Genomic DNA, 27,671 nt, shown 5'->3' with positions numbered 1-27,671 from the left:
GGTCCACTCCTCAATCACCCCAACACACCCTCCCCTTCCCACGGCACCTTCCCGTGCAAGCACAGGAGATGCAACACCTCCGCTTTTACCTCCATCTTCCCACTGTCCAGGGCTCCAAACACTCCCTCTAGGTGAAATAGCGATTTACTTGTACTTCTTGCAATTTAGTATAATGTATTCGCTGCTCCCGGTGCAGTCTCTTCTACATTGGGGAGACCAAACACTGATTGGGTGACTGCATTGCAGAACACGTCCATTCGGTCCGCAAGCATGACCCTAAACTTCCGGTCATGTGTCACTTTAATTCACCACTCCACTCACACTCTGACCTCCCTGTCCTCGGCCTCTTACATTGTTCCAACGAAGCTCAATTGTAAGCTCGAGGAACATCACCTCATCTTTCTAATAGGCACGTTACAGCCTTCTGGACTCAACATCAAGTTCAACAATTTCAGACCATAAACTCTGCCCCTATTTTTTCACATGGTAGCTGTTGATTATTCTGCTATACCCATTTACACCTCTTCTAGACCCATATTTTGTTTCTTTACTTGTCCCAAAGACAACCACCTTTTCCTTTGCACAATCATACCTTTTGTCATTTAATCACTCCTGCCTTCCACTCTATCACCGACCTTCCCTTTAGTTCTTTCCTCCTCTCCCCCCCCCTTTTATTGCCCCTGCACTTGCTTCTAATCTGTTACATCTCTAACTTTTTCCAATTGAAGCAGTTTCCTTGTGTGACGAATGAATCATAAATCGAAACACAGCCACAGGCAACTATTGCTGCTGAACAGGATGGAAGATGTGAGATGTCTTAATACCAGCTGTCAATACAGTTACCTGCGTGATTGGTGGAAATGTGGTTAGTCATGAGGCTCAGAGTTGATTGCAACAGACTGGCATCAGTGTGAGCTGGAAACTCTTTGCTCAAGACATAAAACCCGAACCACAGACTCCGAGAAAGATTGCTGGCACTCAGGTAAGTTTAAGATCATTTCTAACTCTTTCTGATCATTGTTGGTACTCTCTTCTCTTGAAGTGGCGCTTGTTCACCAGTGCGTCTGCACCGCACTAGATTTAGTAATGAGTAAGGAACCCAAATTAATTAATAATCTGACAGTCTGGGAGCATCTGGAAAACAGTGACCATAACACGATAGTGTTTGACATTAAGTTCGAGAAGGAGAAAGATCACTCACAAACCAAGGTTTAAAGGCTAACTTAGAAGGAAGGAGCCGTAAGGTGAACATATTAAACGGGACTGGGCTGTTAACAGGTGAACCTATAGCAAAACCCTGGGAGGTATTCAAGGAAGTATTTAGTACAAAATCAACACACTCCTAAAGGGAAATAATTCCACTTGTACAGATAATAAACCGACCTAAGGCGCAGTATAAAACTAAAGGAAGTGTTTTATATAAATGCCAAAAATGTGTCAATCCAGCAGACTGGAAGAAATTTGTGAAGTAACAATAGAACACAAAGAAAATATTAAGAAGGAATACAAAAACTTACAAGTAATATAAAGGCGAATAGTAAAAGTGTTTATAAATATATTAAGAGTAAGAGAGTGGCTCAGAAAGATGTGGGATCATTAAAGGCCGACACAAGTGATACGGTAATAGGCAAGAAAGTAATGGCAGATTTTTTAATCGAGTACTTTGTATCCATTTTCACAGTAGAGGAAGAGAATAAAATACCAGTGATAGAAGGGAAACTAAAAATAAATCAAGGGGAGGAATTTATTGGATTCAATATAAATAACAGTATTCAGTTCTGAGTACTGGTGAGGGTGATGGTTCCTCTGGGGAGTACAGCCAGAGCCAAGTCCGCAGCACCACGGGTGGTTTAGCAGTACAAGGGGAGGAGGAAGGAGAGTGGGAAAGCAATAGTGGTAGGGGATTCGATAGTTAGGGGAGCAGACAGGTGTTTCTGTGGCCGCAGACGTGCCTCTAGGATGGTGTGTTACCTCCCTGGTGCCAGGGTTAAGGATGTCCCTGAGCAGCTGCAGAACATTCTGAGAGGGGAGGGTGAACAGCCAGAGGTCCTGGTCCATATTGGTACCAACGACGTAAGTAGAAAGAGGGATGAGGTCCTGCAGGCAGATTTCAGGGTGCAAGAAAAGAGGTTAAAAAGCAGGACCTCAAAGGTAGCAACCTCTGGATCACTTGCGGTGCCACGGGCAAGTGAGTATAGAAGTAGGAGGATAGCGCAGATGAATGCGTGGCTGGAGAGATGGTGCAGGAGGGAGGGCTCCAGATTCCTGGAGCATTGGGACCGGTTCTGGGGGAGGCGGGACCTGTACAGGCCGGACGGGTTGCACCTCAACAGGGCCGGAACCGATACCCTCGCGGGGAGGTTTGCTAGTGCTGTTAAGGAAGTATTTAAACTAATTTGGCAGGGGATTGGGCACCAGGATGTAACATTAGAAAGTGAAAATAAAGTGCTCAAGGGACTGGGAGAGACAGAGAGCACTAAAGTAAGAAATAGTAATTTATTAGGTGGGATTAAACTAAGAGAGAACACAGGATGGTCTAAGATGGGTTTACAGTGTAAGATGGGTTTACAGTGTATGTATGTGAACGCACGAAGTGTAGTAAACAAGGTAAGTGAGCTGCGGGCACAAATAGCCACATGGGAATATGATGTGGCAATAACAGACCTGGCTCAAAAAAGGGCAGGATTGGGTATTAAATATTCCTGGTTATACAGTGTTCAGGAAAGATGGGGAAAGAAAGATAGGAGGAGGTGTGGCAGTATTGTTCAAGGAGAATATTACAGTGCTGGAGAGGGAGGATGTCCTGGAGGGGTCAAAGACAGAATCTATATGGCTAGAGTTAAGGGCCCAGTAATTCGGGTCCCAACGCGTGAGTACGGACGGAGTACCCACGCGTGGACCTGATGGAAGTGCCGGTTTCTTGCATGCGCGGGAAACCAGCAGTTCCGGACCTCTGAACGAAGGGGTTCAGAGGTCGAATGTGCGCGCGTGGGAGTCTGCGCTTGCGCTTTGCACTTACGTTTTTTTTACAGATTTTTCCGTAAGGGTAAGTCTTCAGATTTTAGAAATGTAAAAACCAGGCGTAAGGACTGCATTTTAAAAGGTAAGTGGTCTAATAATTAAAGTTAGAATTTTTTTTCCACAGGTTTATTATTTTTAAAGAATTTACAGTAAGGTAAGTGTATTTTTAGACCCGATTTCGTGAAAAAAAAAAATTTTACGAAATTTGAATAATTGTTTAAAATAGTTTTCTAAAGTTATTAATAGTTCATTTAATTAGTGGGATTTTTTTTAACTTTTATTCTAAGTTTAAGTACTGTTTTGGGCGCCCAGAGTTTTCATGAGTTTGACAGTTCTTACTATCAAACTCATGAATGAACTTTTGCAACCTCCGATTGTTGCCCAGTGCTCACGTGATCCCAGCCGGCTCATTGAACTAACTACGCCGCTGGATCATGCTAGCACAGCGCACCGGGACCTGGACCAGGCCACAGACCGGGAATCCATGCAGGCCCAGGCCTCAAATGTCGGCGCGCCAGGTAAGTGTAGGTCGGGGGCTTGCACCCGCGGGAAGCCCCCGACCCGAATTTCTGGGCCAAGAAATAATAGAGTTGCCATTACACTACTAGGTGTATTCTATAGACCACCAAATAGTGGGAAAGATATGGAGGAGCAAATTTGCAGAGAAAATACAGAGAGGTGCAAGAACTATAGAGTAGTAATAATGGGGGACTTCAACTATCCTAATATAGACTGGGAGTGTAATAGTTTAAAGGGCAGAGAAGGAGAAGAATTTCTGAAGTGTGTTCAGGAGAACTTTGTTGATCAGTATGTTTCTGGCCTGAAGAGGGTGGAGGCATTGTTGGATCTGAGTCTGGGGAATGAGGTAGGTCAAGTGGAGCAAGTGTCAGTAGGTGAACATTTAGGGAACAGTGATCAATTGGATGTGGGTGTACAGGGCACAATTTCAAAATTTGCAGATGACACAAAACTTGGAAGTATAGTGAACAGTGAGGAGGAGAGTGATAGATTTCAGGAAGACATAGTCAGGGTGGTGAAATGGGCGGACTTGTGGCAGATGAAAATTTAATGCAGGTAAATGTGAAGTGATATATTTTGGTAGAAAGAATGAGGATAGGCAATGGTCCGGATATTCCGATGCCTACGGATGTGTACGTGCTGTGTACACACCCGTAGGGACATCGGAAATGCCAGTTTCAGGCATGCACAGTGCATGATCGGACGCCTGCCCTGGAGAAGGGCCTCTGCAGGCGGAAAGTTCCGCTTTCTGGAGAACCTCTGCCCGCAGAAAACCCTTAGAAATCTTACGCCTGGTAATAGGGAACACCTCTGTTCAGTCTGTAAGGGTGACCCCGAGCTTCCGGTCGCCTGTCATTTTAATTCACCGCTCCATTCCCACTCGGACCTCACCATCCTTGGCCTCTTGCATTGTTCCACAGAAGCTCAACGTAAACTCAAGGAACAGCACCTCATCTTCTGATTAGGCACGTTGCAGCCTTCCGGACTCAATATCGAGTTCAACAATTTCAGATCAAAACCTCGGCCCCTATTACATTTTTACTTATATTTGTTTTTCCACCCCTTTGTTTTGGGTTTTCCCTCCCCCCCCCTTTTCCTTTTTTTTCTCTCTCCCACATGGCAACTGTCTCTCATCCTGCCAGTACACTTCACGCCTAATCTGAGCCGTCTTTTGTCTCCACTGTCCTATTACCATCTCGCCTGGTTTTGAATACCTCTTAATGTCTCTTCACTTCTTTTGTTCTATCGCAGCCCTGCCTTCGATCTATTTCATTTCCTTTCCAGTTTTGAAAAGGGGTTTCGACCCGAAACGTCGACTCTAATTTCTCTCCACAGATGTTGCCTGGCCTGCTGAGTTTTTCCAGCATTTTCTGTTGTTATTTTGGATTTCCAGCATCTGCAGTATTTTGCTATCGTACTAATGATTGAGAGGAGATTTGATAGAAGTGTTCAAATTCATGAGGGGTCTGGACAGAGTAGATAGAGGGAAACTGTTCCCATTGGCAGATGGGTCAAGAACCAGAGGACACAGATTTAAGTTGATTGGCAAAAGAACCAAAGGCGACTTACGAAAAAACCTTTTTAAGCAGCGACTGGTTAAGATCTGGAATGCACTTCCTGAAAGGGTGGTAAAGACAGACTCAATCTTATCTTTCAAAATGGAGTTGGATAAATAGCTGAAGGAAAAAATTTTGTAGGGCTATGGGGAAAGGGCAGGTGAGTGGGACTAACTGACAGTGGGCACGGGCTCGATGGGCCAAATGGCCACCTTCCGTGCTGTAACCCTTCTATCATTCTATGGGCGTGAAATTCAGTTACTGCCCTGCACAGGAAGTGGAACACAATCTCAGGTGCTCCACTTCCTGTTGGGGCAGTAACCGAGGCGATGTCAGGACGCAATCGGCAGCGCTTCACGAACGCTCCGCAGAGCGCTGCCATGTTTCAACTCCCCTCTCCTTCAGTCAAAGGGGAGGGCCATTGCGCACTCTGCAGGGCCTCCGATGGCCCACACTAGGCCACCAAAGCAGCGTGGTGCCACGGCCACAGCTCAGCACCGAGATGCGGTGCCGGGTTGCGCAATGGCAGCAAGGACCACGCCACGGTGCACCATGAAAGGCCAACCTGGAGGTAGGCCCAAAAAACAAAATGGCGGCATGGGCCGCAGCCGCACCTCCGACGGGGCGCTAAGGTGTCATGGTGCATGGCAATGATGTAATCGCTGGCGGCGCAGTGGCCTGGGGCGCTACCAGTGTGGATGCTGCGCTATCGGGTAGTGCCTTTGCAACGCTCTGCCAAATTTCTCGGGAGGCGCTTTTTTCACCCTCCCCAGGCAATGAACCCTTTGCGCCTGTCATTAGTGCCGCCAGAGGCACTAACGGCAGGCACAAAGCAGCCGAATTTCTAGCCCTATGATTCTATGATAACAAAATTGTAATGGAGAAAATAGATAAATCTCCTGGACCTGATGGTTTGCACCCAGGGTATTAAAATAAATAGGTGAGGGGATTGCAGAAGCGTTTGTCATACTCTTTCAGAGCTCCCTTGATTCAAGAACTATGCCATTCAATAATGTCACTATATTATTTAAGGAGGGTGGGAGAGAGAAACCAGGTAACTACTGGTTTGTCAGTTTAGCATCAGTTATGGGGAGGCTACTAGATTCTATCATTAGGGACAAAGTGACTGAGCACTTGAATAAATATGACCTTTGTTAAGGGTAAGTCATGTCCGACTACTGTAGTTGATTTTTTTGCTGAGGTCACTAAAAATGTAGATAAGGAAGTGTTTCTGGATGTTATCTAAACGGACTTTCAGAAGGCATTCGATAAGGTTCCACATAAGAGATTATTAGCAAAAGTGAGAACGCACAGAATTAGAGGCAACCTTTAGATTTGGGTTGGAAAATGGTTGGGAGGGAGAAGACAGATATTGGAGAGAAAGGGTAGGTACTCTAATTGATGGGATGTCACAAGTGGTGTTCCCCAAATCCTCGAATTTTCACCATATTTATTAATGACTTGGATGACGGAATAGAGAGTTGTATATCCAAATTTGCAGATGACAGTAAGTAGTGCATCTGGGAGCAGGCAGTTGCAATGGGACATAGGCTGATTAAGTGAGTGGGCAAAACTATGGCAAATGGAGTTCAATGTGAGCAAGTATAAGGTCATCCACATTGGGTACAAGAAAGATAAATTGGAGTATTTTCTAAATGGCGAGTAACTAGGAACTGTACAGCAGCAAAGAGGTTTGGGAGTCGAAGTACACAAATCTTGAAAAGCCACGAGACAGGTACAAAAACAATCAAAAAGGCTAATGGAATGTTAGTGATCAAGAAGGCCAATGGAATGTTGGCTTTTATTGCTAGGGGGATGGAATATAAAAACAGGGAGGTATTGCTGCAGTTGTACAAGGTATTGGTGAGACCGCACCTGGAATACTGCATACAGTTTTGGTGTCCATACTTAAGAAAAGACATACTTGCTCTCGAGTCAGTACAAAGAAGGTTCACTCGGTTAATCCCGGGGATGAGGGGGTGGTCATATGAGGAGAGGTTGAGTAGATTGGGACTCTACTCATTGGAGTTCAGAAGAATGAGAGGCGATCTTATTGAAACATATAAGATTGTGAAGGGGCTTGATCGGGTGGATGCGGTGAGGATGTTCCCAATGATGGGTGAAACTAGAACTAGGGGGCATAATCTTAGAATAAGGGGCTGCTCTTTCAAAACTGAGATGAGGAGAAACTTCTTCACTCAGAGGGTGGTAGGTTTGTGGAATTTGCTGCCCCAGAAAGCTGTGGAAGCTATATCATTAAATAAATTTAAAACAGAAATAGATAGTTTCCTAGAAGTAAAGGGAATTAAGGGTTACGGGGAGCGGGCAGGAAATTGGACATGAGTCTAGGTTCGGAATGGTCATGGCCCTGTGGGTAGTGGAGTGGGCCCAGGGGCCGTGTAGCCTGGTTCTGCTCCTACTGTGTTCTAATTCTGTTAGATTTCAGGAGATGGTTTTATTCCTGTTCCTGGCTGGGGTGGAGATCGCCTTTTACAGAAGGTAAGTACTGTAGAAAATATAGGGACAGAGTGATCTCCTGGAAGAATTTCGATCGCCTAGATGGGTCGGAGAGGAATTTCCCAGATTTTTTTCTCCCAAATTGGCCATTGGGTCTTTATCTGGTTTTTCGCCTCTCCCGGGAGATCACATGGGTTCGGGTGGATGCAGAGTGATAGAAGATTTGAGGTTAGGATCAGATCAGCCATGATCTTATTGAATGGTGGAGCAGGCTCAAGGGGCCGATTGGCCTACTCCTGCTCCTATTTCTTATGTTCTTATGTTTATCTCAAGCGGGCTGGAATACAAACTGAAGGAAGTTATGCTTCAGTTATATAGAGCCTTGGCCAGAATCCATCTGGAGCACTGCGTTCAGCTCTGGGCACCCCACCTCAGGAAGGATATATTGGCCTCGGAAGGGGTGCTACGCAGATTCACCAGAATGGCACCAGGGTTTGGAGTATTAAATTATGAGGACAGGTTGCATAAACTTGGCTTTTATTCTCTTGCATCTACAAGACTGAGGGATAATCTGATCAAAGCGTTTAAAATTTTAAAATTAGTGCTGAGCCGTTCAGGAGTTAAATGAGGAAGTTTTTTCACAAAAGGGACAGTGAAACTTTGGAACTACTTCCCTTAATAAATGGTGAATGCTGGGTCAATTGGAGCTTTCAAGGCTGAGATAGATAGGTTTTTGTTTGGTAAAGGCACCTCGGCATATAGAACAAAGGTGGGAAATGGAGTTGCGCTCCAGTAGATTTGTCAAACACGATTTCCCTTTCATAAACCCATGTTGACTTTGTCTAATCCCATTGATATTTTCTAAGTGTCCTGTTATCACATCCTTTATAATAGACTCTAGCATTTTCCCTACTACTGATGTTAGGCTAACCAGTCTGTGGTTCCCGGTGTTCTCGCTCCCTCCTTTTTTAAATAGTGGGGTAACATTTGCCACCCTCCAATCTGCAGGAACTGTTCCACAACCTATAGAATTTTGGAAGATGACAACCAATGCATCCACTATTTCCATGGCTACCTCTTTTAGTACTCTGGGATGCAGATTATCAGGCCCTGGGGATTTATCAGCTTTCAGTCCCATTAATTTCTCCAGCACTATTTTTTTACTAATACTAATTTCCATTAATTCCTCCTTCTCACTAAACCCTTGGTTCCCTAACATTTCTGGGAGATTATTTGTGTCCTCTTCCATGAAGACAGAACCAAAGTATTTGTTTAATTCCTCTGCCATTTCCTTGTTCCCCATTATAAATTCTCCCGTTTCTAACTAAGGGACCTACATTTGTCTTCACTAATCTTTTTCTTTTTACATACTTTATATCTTTTTACAATGTCACATGGATTATACTGAACTGTCAGTGGGTGTTACTGAGTAGACAATTCTGCCACTAAACTTTTCAATAGTAACAGAGGACAACGAGTTGCCAAACCAAATCCATCTGCTTCACCCAGAGACACATTTACCTCAGTGGAGGAATACCTTGGGTGATAGCTCCCATCCCGGGTTGAGAGAGGTTGCTGACTCCAATCTTGATGCGACCCATATCTACTGAAATCATTAACAGTTTTGGCAATTCGCCAGAACTAATGGGACAATTTAATTAATTGTTATGAGTATCAATTCATTTGAAGGATTCATCCCACCTGCAGAGCAGCCCAGGATACTCAAATGCTCAGTCAATCATTATTAATCCAAGAAAGATCAGTATGCCTTCTGTTTGATTTTAAGCCATTGGCATGACATTATGGATACAATTTTGGTCTCCTTACCTAAGGAAGGGAGTGCAACGAAGGTTCACGAGATTGATTCCTGGGATGGCGGGACTGTCGAATGAGAAGAGATTGAGTAAACTAGGCCTGTATTCTCTTGAATTCAGAAAAATCAGAGGGGAACTCATTGAAGTATGCAAAATTATTACAGGGCTTGATAGGGTGGATGCTGGGAGAATGTTTCCCTTGGCTGGGGAGTCTAGAACCAGGGGCTGCAGCCTCAGGATAAAGGGTAGGTCATTTAGGACTGAGATGAGAAGAAATTTCTTCACACAGAGGGTGGTGAATCTTTGGAATTCTCTACCCCAGAGGGCAGTGGAGGCTCAGTCATTGGTTATATTCAAAACAGAAGTTGATAGATTTCTGACTAGTAAGGGCATCAAGGGATATGGCGATAGGGCCGGTGAATGGAGTTGAGGCAGAAGATCAGCCATGACCTCATTGAATGGTGGAGCGGGCTTGAAGGGTTGAATGGCCTACTCCTGCTCCTATTTCTTATGTTTTTATGTTCTAACGCCTCTCCACCATCGTCCAGCTGGGTGGGACTGCACTCGCCTGGTTCCATTCTTATCTATCAAATCGTAGCCAGAGAATCACCTAAAATGGCTTCTCTTCCTGCTCCCTCATCGTTACCTCTGGTGTTCCCCAAGGATCTATCCTTGGCCCCTCCTATTTCTCATCTACATGTTGCCCCTTGGCGACATCATCCGAAAACACAGCGTCAGTTTCCACATGTACGCTGACGACACCCAGCTCTACTTCACCATCACTTCTCACGACCCCTCCACGGTCTCTAAATTGTCAGACTGCTTGTCCGACATCCAGTACTGGATGAGCTGAAATTTTCACCAATTAAATATTGGGACGACTGAAACCATTGTTTTCGGTCCCTGCCAGAAACTCCGTTCCCTAGCCACTGACTCCAGCCCTCTCCCTAACATCTGTCTGAGGCTGAACCACACTGTTCACTACCTTGGTGTCATATTTGACCCCGAAATGAGCTTCCGACCACATATCCGCAGCATAACAAAGACCGCCTATTTCCACCTGCGTAACATCGCCCGTCTCCACCCTTGCCTCAGCTCATCCGCTGCTCAAACCCTCATTCTTGCCTTTGTTACCTCTAGACATGACTATTCCAACGCACTCCTGGCTGGCCTCCCACATTCCACCCTACGTAATCTTGAGGTCATCCAAAACTCGGCTGCCCATGTCCTAACTCGCACCAAGTCTCGTTCACCCATCACCCCTGTGCTCGCTGACCTACATTGGCTCCCCATTAAGCAACGCCTCGATTTCAAAATTCTCATCCTTGTTTTAAATCCCTCCATGACCTCGGCCCTCCCTCTCTGTAATGTGCTGCAGCCCCACAACCCCCCGAGATATCTGCACTCCACTAATACTGCCATCTTCAGCGTCCCTAATTATAATCACTCAACCATTGGTGGCCATGCCTTCTGTTGCCTGGGCCCTAAGCTCTGGAATTCCCTGCCTAAACCTCTCTCCCTTGCTACCTCTCTTTCCTCCTTTAAGACGCTCCTTAAAACCTACCTCTTTGGCCAAGCTTTGAAAAGGCACTATATAAATACAAGTTGTTGATGTTGCTGTAACCCCACTGAGCTCGGTCGTTATTGCTCCCATCCATTCTTTGAGCGGTGACACTGAATTTTGCGTGCAGCGAGATGCATTAGCACCTGGCACTAAATCTCAAACATTACCGAAGTTAGCGCCATTCCTGGGCGATTATGGCCCAGAAATTCGATCTCCACGGGTGAGTACGCATGGGGTACTCACCCGTAAGCCCACTGGAAGTGCCGGTTCCGTACATGCACTGCGCATGCGCGGGAAACCGGCACTTCCGTACCCCGAAAGAAGGGGTTGAGAGGTGGAATGCGTGCGCCGGAGAGGCAGCACGTGCACATCGAACTTACATCCAGCAGTTACACTTTTTAAAAAGCAGGTGCAAGGCCTGCTTTTAACAAGGTAAGTGGTGAATTAATTAAAATTAAAACATTTTTTCCACAGGTTTATTATTTTTAAATACTATAAAGAAAGGTAAGTTTATTTTAGCCCCGTTAGAAAATAAAATTAACTTTTTCAAAAATTTAAATTATTGTTTAAAATAGTTATTTCATGTAATTTATAGTTATTTTAAAAATGTGGTTTTTTAAAAAATTTATTTGAAGATTTAGTGATGTTTTGGGGCTTATAGTATTTATAGGTTTGACAGCTCTTCCTGTCAAACTTATGAATGAAGCATTCCCTGCTACCATTGGCTCTCCATGGCCCACGTGATCCCAGGGGATGCATCGAACTAACTGTGCCCCTGGGATACGCAAGCACTGCGCGCCGGCAGTTGGAGGAGACCCAGGATCGGAATCCCAAGTGGGCCCACAGCTCAACAGCCGGCGCAGTAGGTAAGTGCAGGTCGGGGACTTGCACCCGCGGGAAGCCCCGACCTGAATTTCTGGGCCAATGTGTTTCGCCCCCTATGTGTTTTGTCCAAAAGTCCCGATGTTCTGAGACTAAATCTTCTCAATGAATTGTTTTGAATTTTAGATCGTAACATGGGAATGCATTGGGCGCAACATAACCATCTAACCTGCCCTTCCAATGTCCCACCCTTATTGTGATTCCAACACAAATTACTCCGAATGCCCCTTTCTAACAGGAATTCATCCAGCCCTTTCTCAAATCCAACCATGGTTTTCTGTTCCACCTCCCCACTGGTAATCTCTTCCATAGTTCCATCTTGCTCATACTGGAAAAATGTTGCTTAAATTTATGCTCCTTAGACACCCACACCGCATAACTGTGTCCCCCACTCCTGAAATCCTAAGAGCAAAGAAGAGATTTCCTGGTCCGCAACAAATAAAAGCATTTCTGTTTCTCTGTATTTGCATTTCATTCAGAATTGTGCACAAGTTATTTCACAGGATGTCACTACTCTAGTTATCGACTGTGAATTGAGATATATAACAGAAGATTGGTTTACAAATCAGAAAAGACTTATTTTACTCTGTTTTGTCTTTCAGACAATCACAACGAAAATGACTTACTTGCCAAAGAATGGTGAATTTTTTTTTGCACAAAACCACCTCCCAGCACCACAGCCGCTGCCCAGCACGCCTGGATTGATGCAGAACTTCGGAAATGGTCAACTGCACCAAAACACAACTACAATCGTCACTCAAAATAATTCTGGTGTACAGGCGATGCTTAAAGGAAAACTCAAGGCCCTGGGTGTAAGCGTATTGTCCGATGTGGGAAATATTGTTTATATTTTAGTTAAATACAGTTCAGAAAAAAACTTGCTAACCCAAGCAGTCAAATAACGATTCCAACACAATGTGGTAATGTAGGAATATAAAATAGTGTTGGCGTGACTTGGATGGCTTTGTTATTTGATGTAAGACAGAGTGTTACCCAGCTGAACAGAGCAGAAAGATCCCAGGTTCGGTATCTGTGCCCTATGATGAATTAGCTGTCCTCAGCTGGAATGGCAAGAGGGAGCCTCCAACAGGGTTCAGCATTCTCGGCTAGGAAAGAAAATCAGGTGGCTCTTTAGTGACCCCTGCTGTGAAATATGCCAATATACATGTAGACTCAGGATAGGATTGGGCTTGGCTGTGATATCACCATAGGTCAATAGCTTGGCTGCAGTTACTGTCTTGGTCTACACATGAAGTGCAGTCACGTGGGTCACATCAAAGGTCAACTGGGATGTTGGAAGAAGTGAAAATCAGAAAACAAAATTCTGACAAGTAAATTTTCAAATTTTACATCGCTAATATAATTTAGAATGGAACTTGCAGTTAATGAAAGGGTTCGCCGCTGGCCCCGAAGAAAGCTGCAACAGAAAAGTTTGCCGTTCACAACACATCAGTCAGATCAGAGTAGAATAGTGGGGGATCCCTAGTGAGAGCTGCAGTGACGTCAACAAGCCGTTTAAGCAGCCAATCACAATGCAGAATTCTCACAGACAGGGAACCAGGGAGTGAAGAAGTTGCTTTCATTCAGACTTTAAAAACATGTTGCAGAGAGCAAAACAAAGATTGGGGCTCTCACATGGAGAAACAGTAAAACTGAAATAAATATGAAAAAACTTTTAACAAATGTAATCTTTTAAAGTCTCTTAAAAAGTGTAATTCTCATCCTTACGGTGTAATTTGAAACTCTACCGAATTAAAATAGTTTTCAGGGTCAGAATGTTTGTTTAGCAGTCAATACCCTGTTAAAACCCCAGTTACACCTAATACAACACAGCCTAACTTTTAATGAGGTATTTAACAGCAATATTACCATGGAAACATTTTCATCCGTTTCACTCATTACCCTAATTGCCGGCTATGGCAGGGGCACAGCGCAGCCTGTGTCGGAGCAATCAATAACTGACCGCTACTTCAGGGTTTCCACGTTGGATGCGCATGAACTACATCCTGAAGTTGCAGTCAGTTTCAAAGGGGTACAGGAAACTCTTTTTTAACCAGCACCGACAGGACCGGCGTGGCGCCGGTTTATCAAAAAGTCCAGATTACAGAGAGGTATAGTAAAAGGTACGAGAGCCCCGTACACGGCCACAGATCCAGGCATCCCTGTTGCATGGCAACAGGTGCAGGAACCCCGGCCACAGATCCAGGCATCCCTGTTGCATAGCAACAGCTGCAGGAACCCCGGTTACACAGCCACAGATCCAGGAATGGCCACTAATATGAAGTAAAACTTACCTGAACCTACTCCTGAATTTTGCTGGTTAACAGAGATTTCTGGTTATTTAGGTGCCGGTAAATCGAGAGTTTCCTGTAATTGCACTGTTATTACCCACCGCAAATCCGGGCCAAAATCTATTTACATCTTGAGTTGTTTCTTTTTCATTCAAAAAGATGTGTTTCACCTCCACACCACAAGCGATTACCAAACATTTATTCCTAGTTTTGCCGCAGCATTAACATTACATTCACACAATTAATTGTAAAGGAGAGAAGCGGACTGACGTAATAAAACTCACTACGCACTTGGTTGGAGCATAAAGCAAGGCTTTAATCAACTTGCTTCAGAACATGGAAGTCTAGTTGTACTTCACTAGCTCCTTGTCTTTACAAAATGTCCCTGGAAAGCTGGGGCCCACGCCCGAGTATTTAAACTCCTTAGACGGCGCCACCAGCTGGCCATCCAGTGCTATTTCATAGGTAGTTTCTCGATGATGAGATTTATGACATGGTCTATGAATTATTCTGGGGGGTTTTTTGGTTTCTGCAATAAATCCTAAAAATAAATATTTCAAATTCCGGATTTCAAAGTTGCTTGTGTGTGGGATAAAGTGCACGGCCGTAGAAGTCAATCGAAGTGAAAATCGGACTCTTGCTATAGAACCGGCGGGTGATCCGCAGTACCAGTTTCATGCCAAGGTGGCAAGTTGAAATGCCGCACCTTCCTTTCTATAATTTGACACAATTTTCTGGTTCTTGCAGATAACTGAGATCGTGACGGGCATCATCTGCATAATCATTGGAACGGTACAAGTCGGCCGTAGCGCAGATGATTATAATTCCATCGTTGGCTTTTCCCTAATAGTAGGGACACCCTGGTGGACTGGAGTTGTAGTAAGTACCATTGATCAAACTGAGAACATTAAATTGCAGGGCGTTCTATGTCTTGCTACCGTTCAGTAGGAACATCTGGCAGCAAGTGACTGTTGGCAACTTTCCACAAAGAATAGTATGAACAGTCATTTTCCAAAACAAGCTTCAGACTCCTTTTGTATATGTTAATGAGAGGACATAGCCCCTGTTTTAGGAACCCTCTGCCAAATTGGACTTCCTTGAGCGGCCTGCTCCTCTCAGGTCTTCCTGTCATCGTTGCGACCGAGCAAAGGGCTGCCACCAAAAAGGTAATTACATTTTTTGCATTGTGAAGCAGAGCCAGGAGGAGGAGCAGTGCTCCTCTCATCTCCAGCAGCAAGCCTGAGGGCCGTTGCTGCCCACCAACTACCACTACCCCCCTCCCATGGTCCTTCTCCACCACCGCCCCCCACCCCCCTCTTCCCATTCCCCTAGACTTACCTCAATGCCACTGCCAGCGAGGCAGGAGGCCTGAAATCAATCCCTTGGAGGCGGGACAGGCGCCAGTAGAATGTAGATGAGGCTCGAGGCCCGTTGGTTACAGACCTGAAAATGGGCAATAACCAATTTCTACCGCACTAAGTTTTGTCCCCTGCCTGTGGTCAGTTGCCTGATCTCAGCTGGGACCATAATGGGCAGTTTATGACTGGCCTCAGTACCCAGCTCCAGAGACAGGAAGATTTTCCTCCCTTCCTCCTTTTGTTCGTTATTCACCAACTCCAACCGGAAAAACATTCAAGTACCAACAGGGTCAGTATCACCTGTGATGTCCCCCATCCCACACCCCTGTGGCCCAATCGACTAACTCCATTCACTCGCTTTCAAGGTTCAAACAGGAAGAATGGCTATCTGAGTGAGGAACCAGAGGAAGGCAGAGAGAGTATGGAGACAGGGTCTAACACACGTCTGTAGCTTGAGGGGAGGAGAATTTAGAAAAGACAAAAGCCCTTATTTCAACCGCTATTCAATTTTTTTAAGTTTTCTCTCTAATGTGAAATGTGTTTTTTTAAGTTTATTATTGCAGGGTCACTGGCTGTAGCTGTTGAGAAGTCACCAACTGATTGTATGGTAAGTACTTGCTCAAAGGATGGTTTTGACATTGTTGGTTTAAAATTAGTATCGTCACTCAAGATGACAAACCAGCACAAATGTGTTACTGGTTATTCAGTCACAGGAAATCCTTGTTATTTTAATTTGCACAAAATGAACACTATAAAATAGAGTGAAGGGATAAGACGGTGCAGTGGGTGAAAATCCTACCCTTCCACAACATGATCTACCACAACAAATCCTACCCTTCCACAAATCCAGCCAATCAAAGTGGATGAAAGTTACCTTTCTCTCATGGCACTTGAGTGGTGGACAAGGGGAGAAGATGTACTTCCACCTCTGGAGCCTGGGGACAAATGCGGCCAGATAGAGGAAGGACAATTCTCTCCAATGTGTGAGTAGGTAGTGCATCTAAACTGTGCTGTGCTTAACATGGAAGTGTGCAATGGGATTCTCTAGATGAAGCTGTACTCTGCATTTCATAAAATCATAGAATTGTTACAGCACAGAAGCAGTCCATTCGGCCCGTCGAGCCCGTGCCGGCTCTTGCAAGAGCACTTTAGCTAGTCACACTCCCTCGCCCTTTCCCCATAGCCCTGCAAATGTTTTTCCTTCAGGTACTTATTAATTCCTATTGAAAACCACGATTGAGTCTGCCTCCATCACCCTTTCAGGCAGTGCATTCCAGATCCCTCATGTCGCCTTTGGTTCTTTTGCCAGACACCGTAAATCTGTGTCCTCTGGTTCTCGACACTTCTGCTAATGGGCACAGTTTCTCTCTATCTACTCTGTCCCGACCCCTCATGATTTTAAACACCTCTAACAAATCTCCTCTCAACCTTCTCTGCTCTAAGGAGAACAACCCCAGCTTTTTTTTATTCGTTCATGGGATCTGGGCATCGCAGGCAAGGCCAGAATTTAATGCCCATCCCTTAATTGCCCTTGAGAAGATGGTGGTGAGCTGCCTTCTTGAACCGCTGCAGTCCGTGTGGTGAAGGTACTCCCACAGTGCTGTTAGGAAGGGAGTTCCAGGATTTTGATCCAGCGACGATGAAGGAACGGCCGATTATATTTCCAACTCAGGAGGGTGTGTGACTTGGAGGGAACTTGGAGGTGATGGTGTTCCCATGTGCCTGATACCCATGTCCTTCTAGGTGGTAGAGGTGGTGGATTTGGGAGGTGCTGCCGAAGGAGCCTTGGCAAGTTGCTGCAGTGCATCTTGTAGATGGCACACACTGCAACCATGGTGCGCCAGTGGTGGAGGGAGTGAATGTTTAAGGTGGTGGATGAGGTGCCAATCAAGTGGGCTGCATTGTCCTGGACGGTGTAGAGCTTCTTGAGTGTTGCTGGAGCTGCACTCATCCAGGCAAGTGGAGAGTATTCCATCACTCTTCTTCCTTGTGCCTTGTAGATGGTGGAAAGGCTTTGGGGAGTCAGGAGGTGAGAGACTTGTCGTAGAATACCTAGCCTCTGTCTATCCATGTAACTGAATTCCCTCATCCCTGGAATCATTCTTATAAATGTTTTATGCACCTTCTCAAAGGCCTTCACATCCTTCCTAAAGTGTGGTGCCCAGAATTGGACACAATACTCCAGTTGAGGCCGAACGAATGTTTTATACAGGCTCATCATAACTTCCTTGCTTTTGTAATAGATGCCTCTGTTTATGAAGCCCAGGATCCTATGTGCTTTTTAACCACTTTCTCAACCTGCCCTGCCACCTTCAACAATTTATGCCTCCAGGGCTCTGTGTTCATGCACTCCCTTTAGGATTGTACCCTTTAGTTGATATTGCCTCTCCTTGTTCGTCCTACCAAAATGTATCACTTTGTATTTTTCTGCATTAAATTTCATTTGCCACGTGTCCGCCCATTTCACCATCCTTCTGTCTTCTTCAAATCTATCACTATCCTCATCACTGTTCACTATACTTCCAAGTTTTTTGACACCTGCAAATTTTGAAATTGTGCCCTGTACACCCAAGTCCACATCATTACTCTATATCAAGAAAAGTAGTGGTCCCAGTACCAAATCTTGGGGAACACCACTGTCCGGTTCAAAAAACTACCATTCACCAGTACTCTCTGTTTCCTGTCACTTAGCCAATTTCGTATCCATGCTGCCACTGTCCCTTTTATTCCATAGGCTTCAACTTCGCTGGCAAGCCTATGATGTGGCACTTTATCAAACGCCTTCTGGAAGTCCATGTACATCAGGTTGATTACCCTCATCAACCCTTGCTGTTACCTCATCAAAAAACTCGATCAAATTAGTTAAACACGATTTGCCGTTAACAAATCCGTGCTGGCTTTCCTCAATTAATCCACAATTGTCCAAGTGACTGTTAACTTTGTCCCTGCTTATCTTTTCTAAAAGCTTCCCCACTATCAAGGTTAGACTGACTGGCCTGTAGTTGCTGGGTTTATCGTTACACCCCTTTTTGAACAAGGGTGTAACATTTGCAATTCTCTAGTACTCTGGCACCACCCCCGTATCAAAGGAGGAATGGAAGAATATGGCCAGTACCTCCGCAATTTCCTCTTTAACATCCCTCAGCATCCAATGATGCATCCGATCCAGTCCTGGCGACTTATCAACTTAAGGACAGACAGCCTTTCTAATACCTCCTCTTTATCAATTTTAATCTCATCCAGTATCTCCACTACCTCTTCTTTCACTATAGCAAAATACTGCGGATGCTAGAAATCTGAAATAACAACAGAAAATGCTGGAAAATCTCAGCAGGCCAGGCAGCATCGGTGGAGAGAGAAACAGAGTTAACGTTTCAGGTCGAAGACCTTTCGTCAGGACTGGAAAAAAGCAGGAAATGGAACAGATTTTAAAGCAAGTTTAGGGGCTAGGAAATGGGGGAGGGGATGAAAGAAGAAAAGGGAAGGTCTGTGATAGGATAGAAGGCAGGAGAAGTAAAGAGGCATTAAGAGATATTCAAGGCAAGAGGAGGTGGTAATGGGACAGGTTAAGGAACAAAGGATGGCTCTAGATGAGGTGTGAATTGTGCTGGCAGAATAAAGGACAGCTGCCATGTGGGAGGGAAGAAAAAAGGCACAAACAAAAAGTGTGGATAAAAAATATACATATGATAGGGGCCGAGGTTATGATCTGAAATTGTTGAACTCTATTACGATAGCCAAATACTGCAGATGCTGGAAATCCAAAATAACAACAGAAAATGCTGGAAAAACTCAGCAGGCCAGGCAACATCCGTGGAGAGAAATTAGATTCAACGTTTCGGGTGAACCCTTTATCAAGACTAAAGAGGCACAGGAAATGAAATAGATTAAGAAGCCAGGCTGGGAGAGAACAAAAGAGAAGAAGAGACATTAAGCAGTATTTGAATACCTGACATCTGTAGTAGGGAAAATGCAAGAAGGAAAGTGCAGGGCACTTAGAAAATCATAATATGATTGGGCAGAGTCACACGGATTTAGGAAAGGGAAACCGTGTTTGGAAATCTGTTAAGAGTTAAGAGTTTTTGAGGATGTAACTAGAAGGATAGATAAGGGGGAACCAGTGGATGTAGCGTATTGGGATTTTCAAAAAGCATTCGATAAGGTGCCACAAAAGAGGTTATTACACAAAATTAGGGCTTATGGTTTGGTGGTTGTATATTCGCATGGATTGAGGATTGTTTAACAGACAGAAAACAAAGAGTAGGAATAAATGGATCATTTTCAAGAAGGCAGTGTGTAACTAGTGGAGTGCTACAAGGATCAATGCTTGGGCCTCAGCTATGCACAATCTATATCAATGATTTAGATGAGGGGACTGAGTGCAATGTATCCAAGTTCACTGATGATACAAAGTTAGGTGGAAAAGTAAGCTGTGAGGAGAATGGAAAGCAGCTGCAAAGGATTATCGACAGGTTAAGTGAGTGAGCAAGAAAATGGCAAATTGAATATAATGTGGAGTTATCCACTTTTGTAGGAAAAATAGAAAATTTGAATATATTTATATGGTGAGAGACTGGGAAATGTTGGTGTTTAGAGGGACCTGGGTGTCTATGCACACAAATCACAAGAAGTTAACATGCAGGTACTGCAAGAAATTAGGACACCAAATGGTAAGTTGGCCTTTATTACATAGGTATTGGAGTACAAGAGTAAAGAAGTCTAACTACAATTATATAGGGCTTTGGTGACACCACACCTGGAGTACTGTTTACAGTTTTGGTCTCCTTACCTAAGGAAGGATATACTTGCCTTAGAGGGAGTGCAATTAAGATTTACTAGGCTAATTTCTGGGATGAGGGGATTGTCCTATGTGGAAAGATTGACTAGACGAGGCCTATATTGCCTAGAGTTTAGAAGAATGAGAAGTGATCTCATTGAAACATATAAAATTCTTAAAGGGCTTGACAGGGTATATGCTGGGAGGATGTTTCCCCTGGCTGGGGAGTCTAGAACTAGGAGACATTGGCCCAGAAGTTCGTGTCTCCATGGGTGAGTACGCATGGGGTACTCACCCGTAGGCCGAATGGAAGTGCCGGTTTCCTGCATGCACTGCGCATGCGCGGGAAACCGGCACTTCCGATCCTCTGAACGAAGGGGTTTAGTGGTCGAACACACGCGCAGGGGAGGATGCGCGTGCGCTTTGAAATTAGTTTTTTTTTACGGGTTTTCCCGGGAGGGTAAGCCTGCAGGATTTACACATTTAAAAAGCAGGCGTAAGGCCTGCTTTTTGCAAGGTAAGTGGTCAATTAATTAAAATTAAAACATTTTTTCCACAGGTTTATTATTTTTAAATACTTTAAAGCAAGGTAAGTTTATTTTTAGCCCCGTTAGAGAATAAAATTATTTTTTTCAAAAATTTAAATTATTGTTTAAAATAGTTATTTAATGTAATTTATAGTTTATTTAAAAAGTGTGATTTTTAAAAAAAATTATTTGAAGGTTTACTGCTATTTTGGGGTAGAAGATCAGCCATGATCTTATTGAATGGCGGAGCAGGCTCGAAGGGCCGAATGGCCTACACCTACTACTAGTCCTTATGTTCCCCTAGGCTGTGGAATCATTTCACACTCATTATCTGTGCTACACTTTTCAATAATTGTCATGTTTCTGTTATCTCAGCCTCCTTGATTTTAACATTCCACACCATTCTGGACAGAACCCTTTTCTTTCCCATTATATGCTAACTATCCAATCATGCATTATGTTAAGCCATTTAGCCTGCCACGGTGCAGTACCCTACAATAATGTATTACAAAAATAAATCTGTTTTTAACCTTTGAATGAACACAAGTAGATAACTGCAGCACCTAACGTGGGATTGAGGTATAAAGAACAGATTGGATCTCCACTCTAGTGATCTCCATCAAAGTGGTAGAGCACACAGTGCAATTGGACTCGGCAAGGGGAGATTTTCAACTTGCCACCCAAGTGAATGGAAATGGGCATTGGGCGGTTTCTACATCAGGCAGCCAATCCGCAACGTCAGTTTTACGCCCGCGTGGTAAAATGAAAATGTACCCCAGCATCTCTTATCTGGGCAGGGGTAAAGAATAAGTTTCTATTCTCATTCCTGATTACGGTGCAGTTATCCGTCCTGGAAAGTATGCATGCTCGTAAGCAGTGGAAGAGTTCCGAATAGCCTCCCAGTACCTACCACCCAGACTCGCATAAGATCAGTCACCCCTTGGGCAAGGCACTTGATACCTGCCTATCTAATCACAGGCCACTACCTCCAAGAAAACAATTTCGAGGTCTGTTCATAATTCAAGTCTATATTATGAATAGAATCGGAAAAGTAAACCTGGAATTACTACATCGTAGCAGTCTAAGCCACACAGTGCTGGGGAACCAGCTTAAAACAAGTTAACTGTTGGGACAAATCTCCAGAATCTGAAGCTGAAACTAACATTGCTGGCTTTATAGTGACATCAGAAAGTGGCGATTGCACTTTCCTTGCACAATGTGTCGGCGCAAAGATATTTATTGGAATAATCAGAGTTGCAGTTCTCAACCAAACCATTCAAAAACAACCAATCAGTGCTATGCAAACTCGTAAAATACATGACAGCATACAAACTTGTGGGTATAGGAGGAAATCATTATATCCAATAAATCCGGTCCTTTTTGATATAGCAACACCAATTTCTCGCCTCTTTATCTTATTCATTTCTTGAACCAAAAATTCACTTTATTATCTCTTGATTTTTTTTTTATTTGCCACCTTGAGTATTTGCCTTCATCAGCTTTGTCATTTTATTTCATGATCTTCAAAGCTTCAATTAGGTCACCTGAAAGGCTCCTCTTCAAAAAAAAAATAGGGTAGATTGCATATAGTCTGGAGAAGGATTGGGCTTGATTGGCCAAATGGCCTTTTCCTCCTTCCAAGTTTTATCACACGCTTGTGTTCTGTAATGTCCTTATTTCCAGATCAGAAGTTGTCTGGCATCCAAAATCACCAGTGTCATTTTTCCCTTTCCAGCTGTAATAACATATGATATAAACATGGCAGCTGGAACATCTTAATGTTTCCGTATAGCGTCAATGCCTGATATTGGATTCATCATAATTTCTGGCCTCTGAAGAATACACAGAGGTAGATCACAAGGGGAAAGCAAGCTTTCATACGCTTGACCATGATTGTAGAAATCTATGTTCACATGACAAGTGTTATTCGAAATACAATTAGATATCATTTCTGAAGAGCCAATGAACTGGATGAATGAATTTGGATGCTCCCAGTTGCCTTTTCTCATCCTAACCTTTCTTAAATCTAAAGGTGCCGTAAGATGTAAGTATTTGATTGCCTCCAGTAGCAGATTGCTTAATACAGTTGTGTACAATTACTCCGTGATGCACGTTAACAAAGCAATTGCAGATTTATTATAAAATAAGTAAGATAATATTGCATTATAGAGTGAGTAAAGTAAAACTGTGTCCAGTGGCAGAAGGGTCGATAACCAGAGGGCACAGATTTAACGTGATTGGCAAAAGAACCACAGGCAAAATGAGGAAAACATTTTTACACAACGAGCGGTTACAATTTGGAATACACTGCCTGATAGGTGGAAACAGATTCAAGGGTAGCTTTCAAAAGGGAATTGGATAAATACTTGAAGGAGAAAAATTGCAGGGAAAGAGCGGGGGCGTGGGAGTAACTGGATTGTTCTTCAAAAGCGCTGGCAGAGACTCGATGGGCCGAATGGCCTCCTTCTGTGCTGTACTATTCTATGATTCTATGATTAAAATTGTGCAGAAAACAATTTTCTGGGAACATGTTAACCAGTACAGTACCAAAGTAAAATAGGCCCGACTGTTACCCGTGTTGCTGAGGAAGCAGGATTATTGTTTGTGAAATGCACTAGACCAGAAGTGTAGATGTTCGGATGAATGAATACTGTGGAATTGTGTTTGACTGCCATTGGTGACGGGAGTAGGCTGGAGCAGGAGTCGGCCTGATGGGCCAATTGGCCTTTTCCTCTTTTCATGTTTTTTCATGTGTTCTGTAATGTTTTTGTTTACAGATCAAAGGTTGTTTATCAATGAACATCATCGGTGCAATTTTATGCATTCCCGCTATAATAATGTATCCTATAAACCTTGCAATAGCACCATATTGCTACTATTCATATTACTGCTATCGGTATCAGGTGAGGGCCAAATTATGTTGATACTGAGCGATAAATAAGCAATATTTTTAAATGCTTGCTGCCAACTTAATTTATTTGTGTTTCACACTTTACAGAGTGGCACAGTTGTATGTTTGGCCATACTTCTCGTGCTGGCACTGCTTAACGTGGCAATATCCATTGCAATTTCAAGCTTTAACTGTAAAGCTATGAACTGCTGCAACACAACACCAGTGGTAAGTGAAATAATAAATTGATCTACGACTCTATCGCCGCTGTGTATGTACACATGTATATTAGCGTTCTTTCCCATTTTTGAAAAGCACACCTGGGTTGATTTTAACTGCTGGGCGACAGGATGTCGACACTTGTTTTGTACCACACCCGACTGAAGTCAATATAACGCAAAATCAGGCCGGGCATAAAACAAGCGGCCAATGTGAAGCTGCCCGCTTCCCGCCCAGCAGGAACTGTGTTAGAATGGAACTCCTACAATTTTTATTGTCCATCCCCAGCCCAGCATTTCCACAAGGTAACAGCTAAGCCAAGGAAGGACTCTGGGCTGCAGCAAGGTTATACCAGCCTAGGCTACAAATATAGAATGCTACCCCACAGAAACGGGTGACTTGGCCGATCAAATCTGAACCGGGTTCTTATTCTCCTCACGTTTTTGTTTTCTTCACTTAGTCTAATCCCACTCGCTTCTAATACTTTTTAATAATACTTTATTCTAAGCCAATGAAGTAATTTTTAACTATAGTCAAAATTGTCAAGTCATACATGCGGCAGCCAGGAGTACAAGCGGCAGCCAAGTTGCACACAGCAAGTTCCCACAAACAGCAATGTGATAATGACCAGATAATCTGTTTTTTCGTGAATTTGGTAGAGAGATAAATGTTGATATCTCTGACAGAATGCCAGCACAAGCATTAGTGGCCAAATGGCGAAACTGGCAGGGGAACTGGGTTCAACTGGGAGGCGACGAATCCGCGATGGGCTGACTGACCTCCTTGCGCTAAAACTTTTTAAAACTCTATGGCCTAGAAATTGAGTTGACGCCGCGCCAGGGCTTTAGCGCCGGCGCTAATTCCCTTGCGCGCGCCAAAAATTCAGTAGCGCCGCGCCCAGACGGCTGCCGGCGCTACTGGCGGGCGTGAGCGCCTCCCAATGGGCGCTAAGTGCCGAATTGCGGCGCTAATCCGGCGCTGCGGCACCCGATGCGGTGCGGCAGGCTGGGGAAGTGCAGGCCTCCTCCTTCAGTTAAGGAGGAGCTGCCTGCACCCGCCCGCTGTCCGTTCAAATATTGAAAAAATGAGCCCGGCACCTCGGACAAGTGCCGGGCTTGCAGGCCAGACGCATCTGTTCCGCGGGGGGGGGGTGGAGGAGTCCGGGGAGGGAGGTGCGGGCAGGCAGCCGACGGGAAAGCGGCCGGCCGCAGCGCGACCTTAATGCGCCGGCGCAAACTCGGGGAAGACTCTGTTGCCAGAGTCTTAGTTGCGGCTGCCACGGGCGAGGCGGCCGCAACTGAATTTCGGCGCTGGGGCCCGTCGTCATGGCAACCGGGACGCTGCGCACACCGATGACGTCATCGGTGCCGGCGCAGCGCTACCGGTCTACCGCGGCGTAAGGGCCCCAGGCAATTTCGGCGCCGGCGCCAAATGCAGCGCTAGGCCCTCTAGCGCCGCAAAATCGGCGCTAAGGGCACTCAATTTCTAGGCCTATATATTCATGCAGTTTGTTTTTTTTTTCAGCCGATCATTGTGTGCAACAACCCATCTGCACAACCGAATCCCTCCCTTCAGTTCAATGGAAACCCTCCTCCCCACAACATGACAGCGATGCCAAATGTGTATGCTGGATAAGAAAGAATTTCTGTCATAATTTTATTTAGCATGAGTTAATTGCGTTCCTCTTTCAGAACTTGGCCCAATATTATTAGTATGCATGTAAAGATTAATGTGCTCTGACTTTTTCTGTTCATTTTGTTCTGGGGCTGCAGGTGATGCTGCCAAGGCCACATCTATTGCCCAAACTCTAGTTGCCTTGAGAAGGCAGCAGAGGTCTTTCTATTCTCGGCTGCTTCGGAGGGCATTAAGATTCAACCACCTACAGATGACTGGAGTCCCATGTAGGCCATGGCAAGTAGGGGTGCAGGCTCTCAACCCTGTAAGAAACTAGTGAACTAGCATTGTTCCAACCATCCAGAAGTTTAATAGCGATTTATTTGTGGTGAGAGTCCACTCCTTGCTAAATATATTCAATTCAGTTTTGCAACTTGCCATGTTGGAAAGCTGAACTCCGGGCCATAGCCAATGCATTACCAGTACCCTGCCTGGTTGTCTCATGTCTCTATCAGTCGAACAAACCTGCATGTGCGGAGCACTAACTCTTAACAGCAGAGTGATAGCATGTTGGCTGCCCATTTTTAAAGGTGTTCACATAACAGTTCTGCATATTAGAAACATCGTTAATCTGTTTAAATTTAATTGACCATATTACAAAGTAATACTGGCGTTGTGGATTGGCTGCCCATTACAGAAACTGCCCAATTTTCATTTCCATTACCAGGGCGGTCTGTTGAAAATTGTGGACCAAGCAATTTCACTCAAAAGTGTTAAGAAATTGCATTAACAGGAAACCCAGCCGAATATTTTAACACAGAGGAATTACAAGCTATTGTGTTAACAAATAGCACGCAGAAATGGTACCCAAAACGGGTTAAAAAAAAAACACACAGTGAAAGTTCACCCACATGTATTGGGAAATAACACAAATGTGATTTCACTCACCTATGGTAACAGATGAATTTCCTATGTCACAACCCAGAGCACACAATGTCAGCCCAACACATCAACCAATAGCAGTGTGTCACCCAAACACACTATAAAATAAAAATCCAACAGCACCCACGTAACAAATAGGGGCCAAAAACTATCAGATAGCATGCAGATGAATGTCACATGAATGTGTGAACACTAGTTCCCAAGAGGAATGTTACACAAACACTCTAACAAATAGTAAACTCAAAAAATGTCACCAGGACACATTACCAAACAGTACACAATAAAACCATCTGAACAAGTTAATAAATACAGTCTGAGCTTGTTACAAACATTACACAAAATCATCTGAACATGTTAATAAATAGAGCGCAGATAAATTTCACACGCACATTAACAAATAGCACAGGGAGACTTGTATCAAATACATTAAATCAACACAATACAAACATTGGTGCTGGAATAGTTTTAGCCGCAGGTTATTTTACTCTGCAGTTTTTCAATGGATTTAGCAATTAGATTGTTTGTGTTGAGATTCACTAGCTTCATAATACATGTCACCTTGCCACATTATCATGATTCAGCCCTTAAAAGACAAAATATTCAGAAATGGAAAATGAGAAAGGAAAGGTTTAGAAATTAATGCTATTCTTCAATCAACTTGAAATGTAAAATGGAGACCAATGGAGAGACTCCTCTTCAAATGATTACTTCTATGTATTAGATAGCCTGGGTTTTCTGATGTAACTATACTGCTGTGCTGTATAATAAATTTACACAAAGTTACAATGCTCATTTGTTGTACCTTGAAAGTACTGAATACGAACATATGAACAATGATGGACAGGTAAAGAGCCTCTCGTCTATCCAGTCTGTCCCGCACAATTGTGATACCTTGTTTATCACAATATTTACACTCTTCACCCCACCTGAAACCATGTGATCTCCTGGGAAAGGCAAAAAAAACAGGTAAAAAAAAACAGGCCAATTTGGGGAAAAAATCTTGGAAATTCCTCTCCGACCCATCTAGGCAATCAAAACTAGTCCAGGAGATCACTATGGCCTGGAATTCCCTGCAGTACCTACCTTCTGTAAGAGGTGATCTCCGCCCCAGCCAGAAACAAATCCAGCTCTCGCTTGAAGGAATTTGGTGAATCAGCATCCTCCGTACAAGACGGCAGCCTATTCCAGAGGTCCACTATTCTCTGGGAAAAGAACCACCTGCTGGCATCTAACTTAACAA

General features: G+C 44.1%; 1 protein-coding gene across 1 annotated transcript; it reads left to right on the top strand.

The window, feature by feature from the left end:
• Positions 1-915: 915 nt before the first annotated feature.
• Positions 916-27,196, top strand: LOC147115463 (membrane-spanning 4-domains subfamily A member 8-like). Its single transcript, XM_085989741.1, has 7 exons — positions 916-982; positions 12,416-12,625; positions 14,852-14,983; positions 16,013-16,069; positions 23,544-23,669; positions 23,765-23,884; positions 25,400-27,196. The coding sequence occupies exons 2-7, from the start codon at positions 12,431-12,433 to the stop codon at positions 25,508-25,510; spliced, it is 741 nt and encodes a 246-aa protein (XP_085845867.1). The 5' UTR covers positions 916-982; positions 12,416-12,430; the 3' UTR covers positions 25,511-27,196.
• Positions 27,197-27,671: the final 475 nt, after the last annotated feature.

The sequence above is a fragment of the Somniosus microcephalus genome, chromosome 6, assembly GCF_052327205.1.
Source record: "Somniosus microcephalus isolate GS21.2 chromosome 6, FLI_Smic_1.0, whole genome shotgun sequence".
Lineage (NCBI taxonomy): Eukaryota > Metazoa > Chordata > Chondrichthyes > Squaliformes > Somniosidae > Somniosus > Somniosus microcephalus.
Note: the sequence above shows the minus strand (reverse complement) of the source record. Positions and strands in the feature narration are given on the sequence as shown.

Bases quoted from the DNA above. Each gene is read 5' to 3' on its own strand.
- LOC147115463 (XM_085989741.1), top strand. From the start codon at position 12,431: ATGACTTACTTGCCAAAGAATGGTGAATTTTTTTTTGCACAAAACCAC. The intron at 12,626-14,851 runs GTAAGCGTATTG...TGGTTCTTGCAG, and splicing joins GAAAACTCAAGGCCCTGGGT to ATAACTGAGATCGTGACGGG. The intron at 16,070-23,543 runs GTAAGTACTTGC...TTTTGTTTACAG, and splicing joins AGTCACCAACTGATTGTATG to ATCAAAGGTTGTTTATCAAT.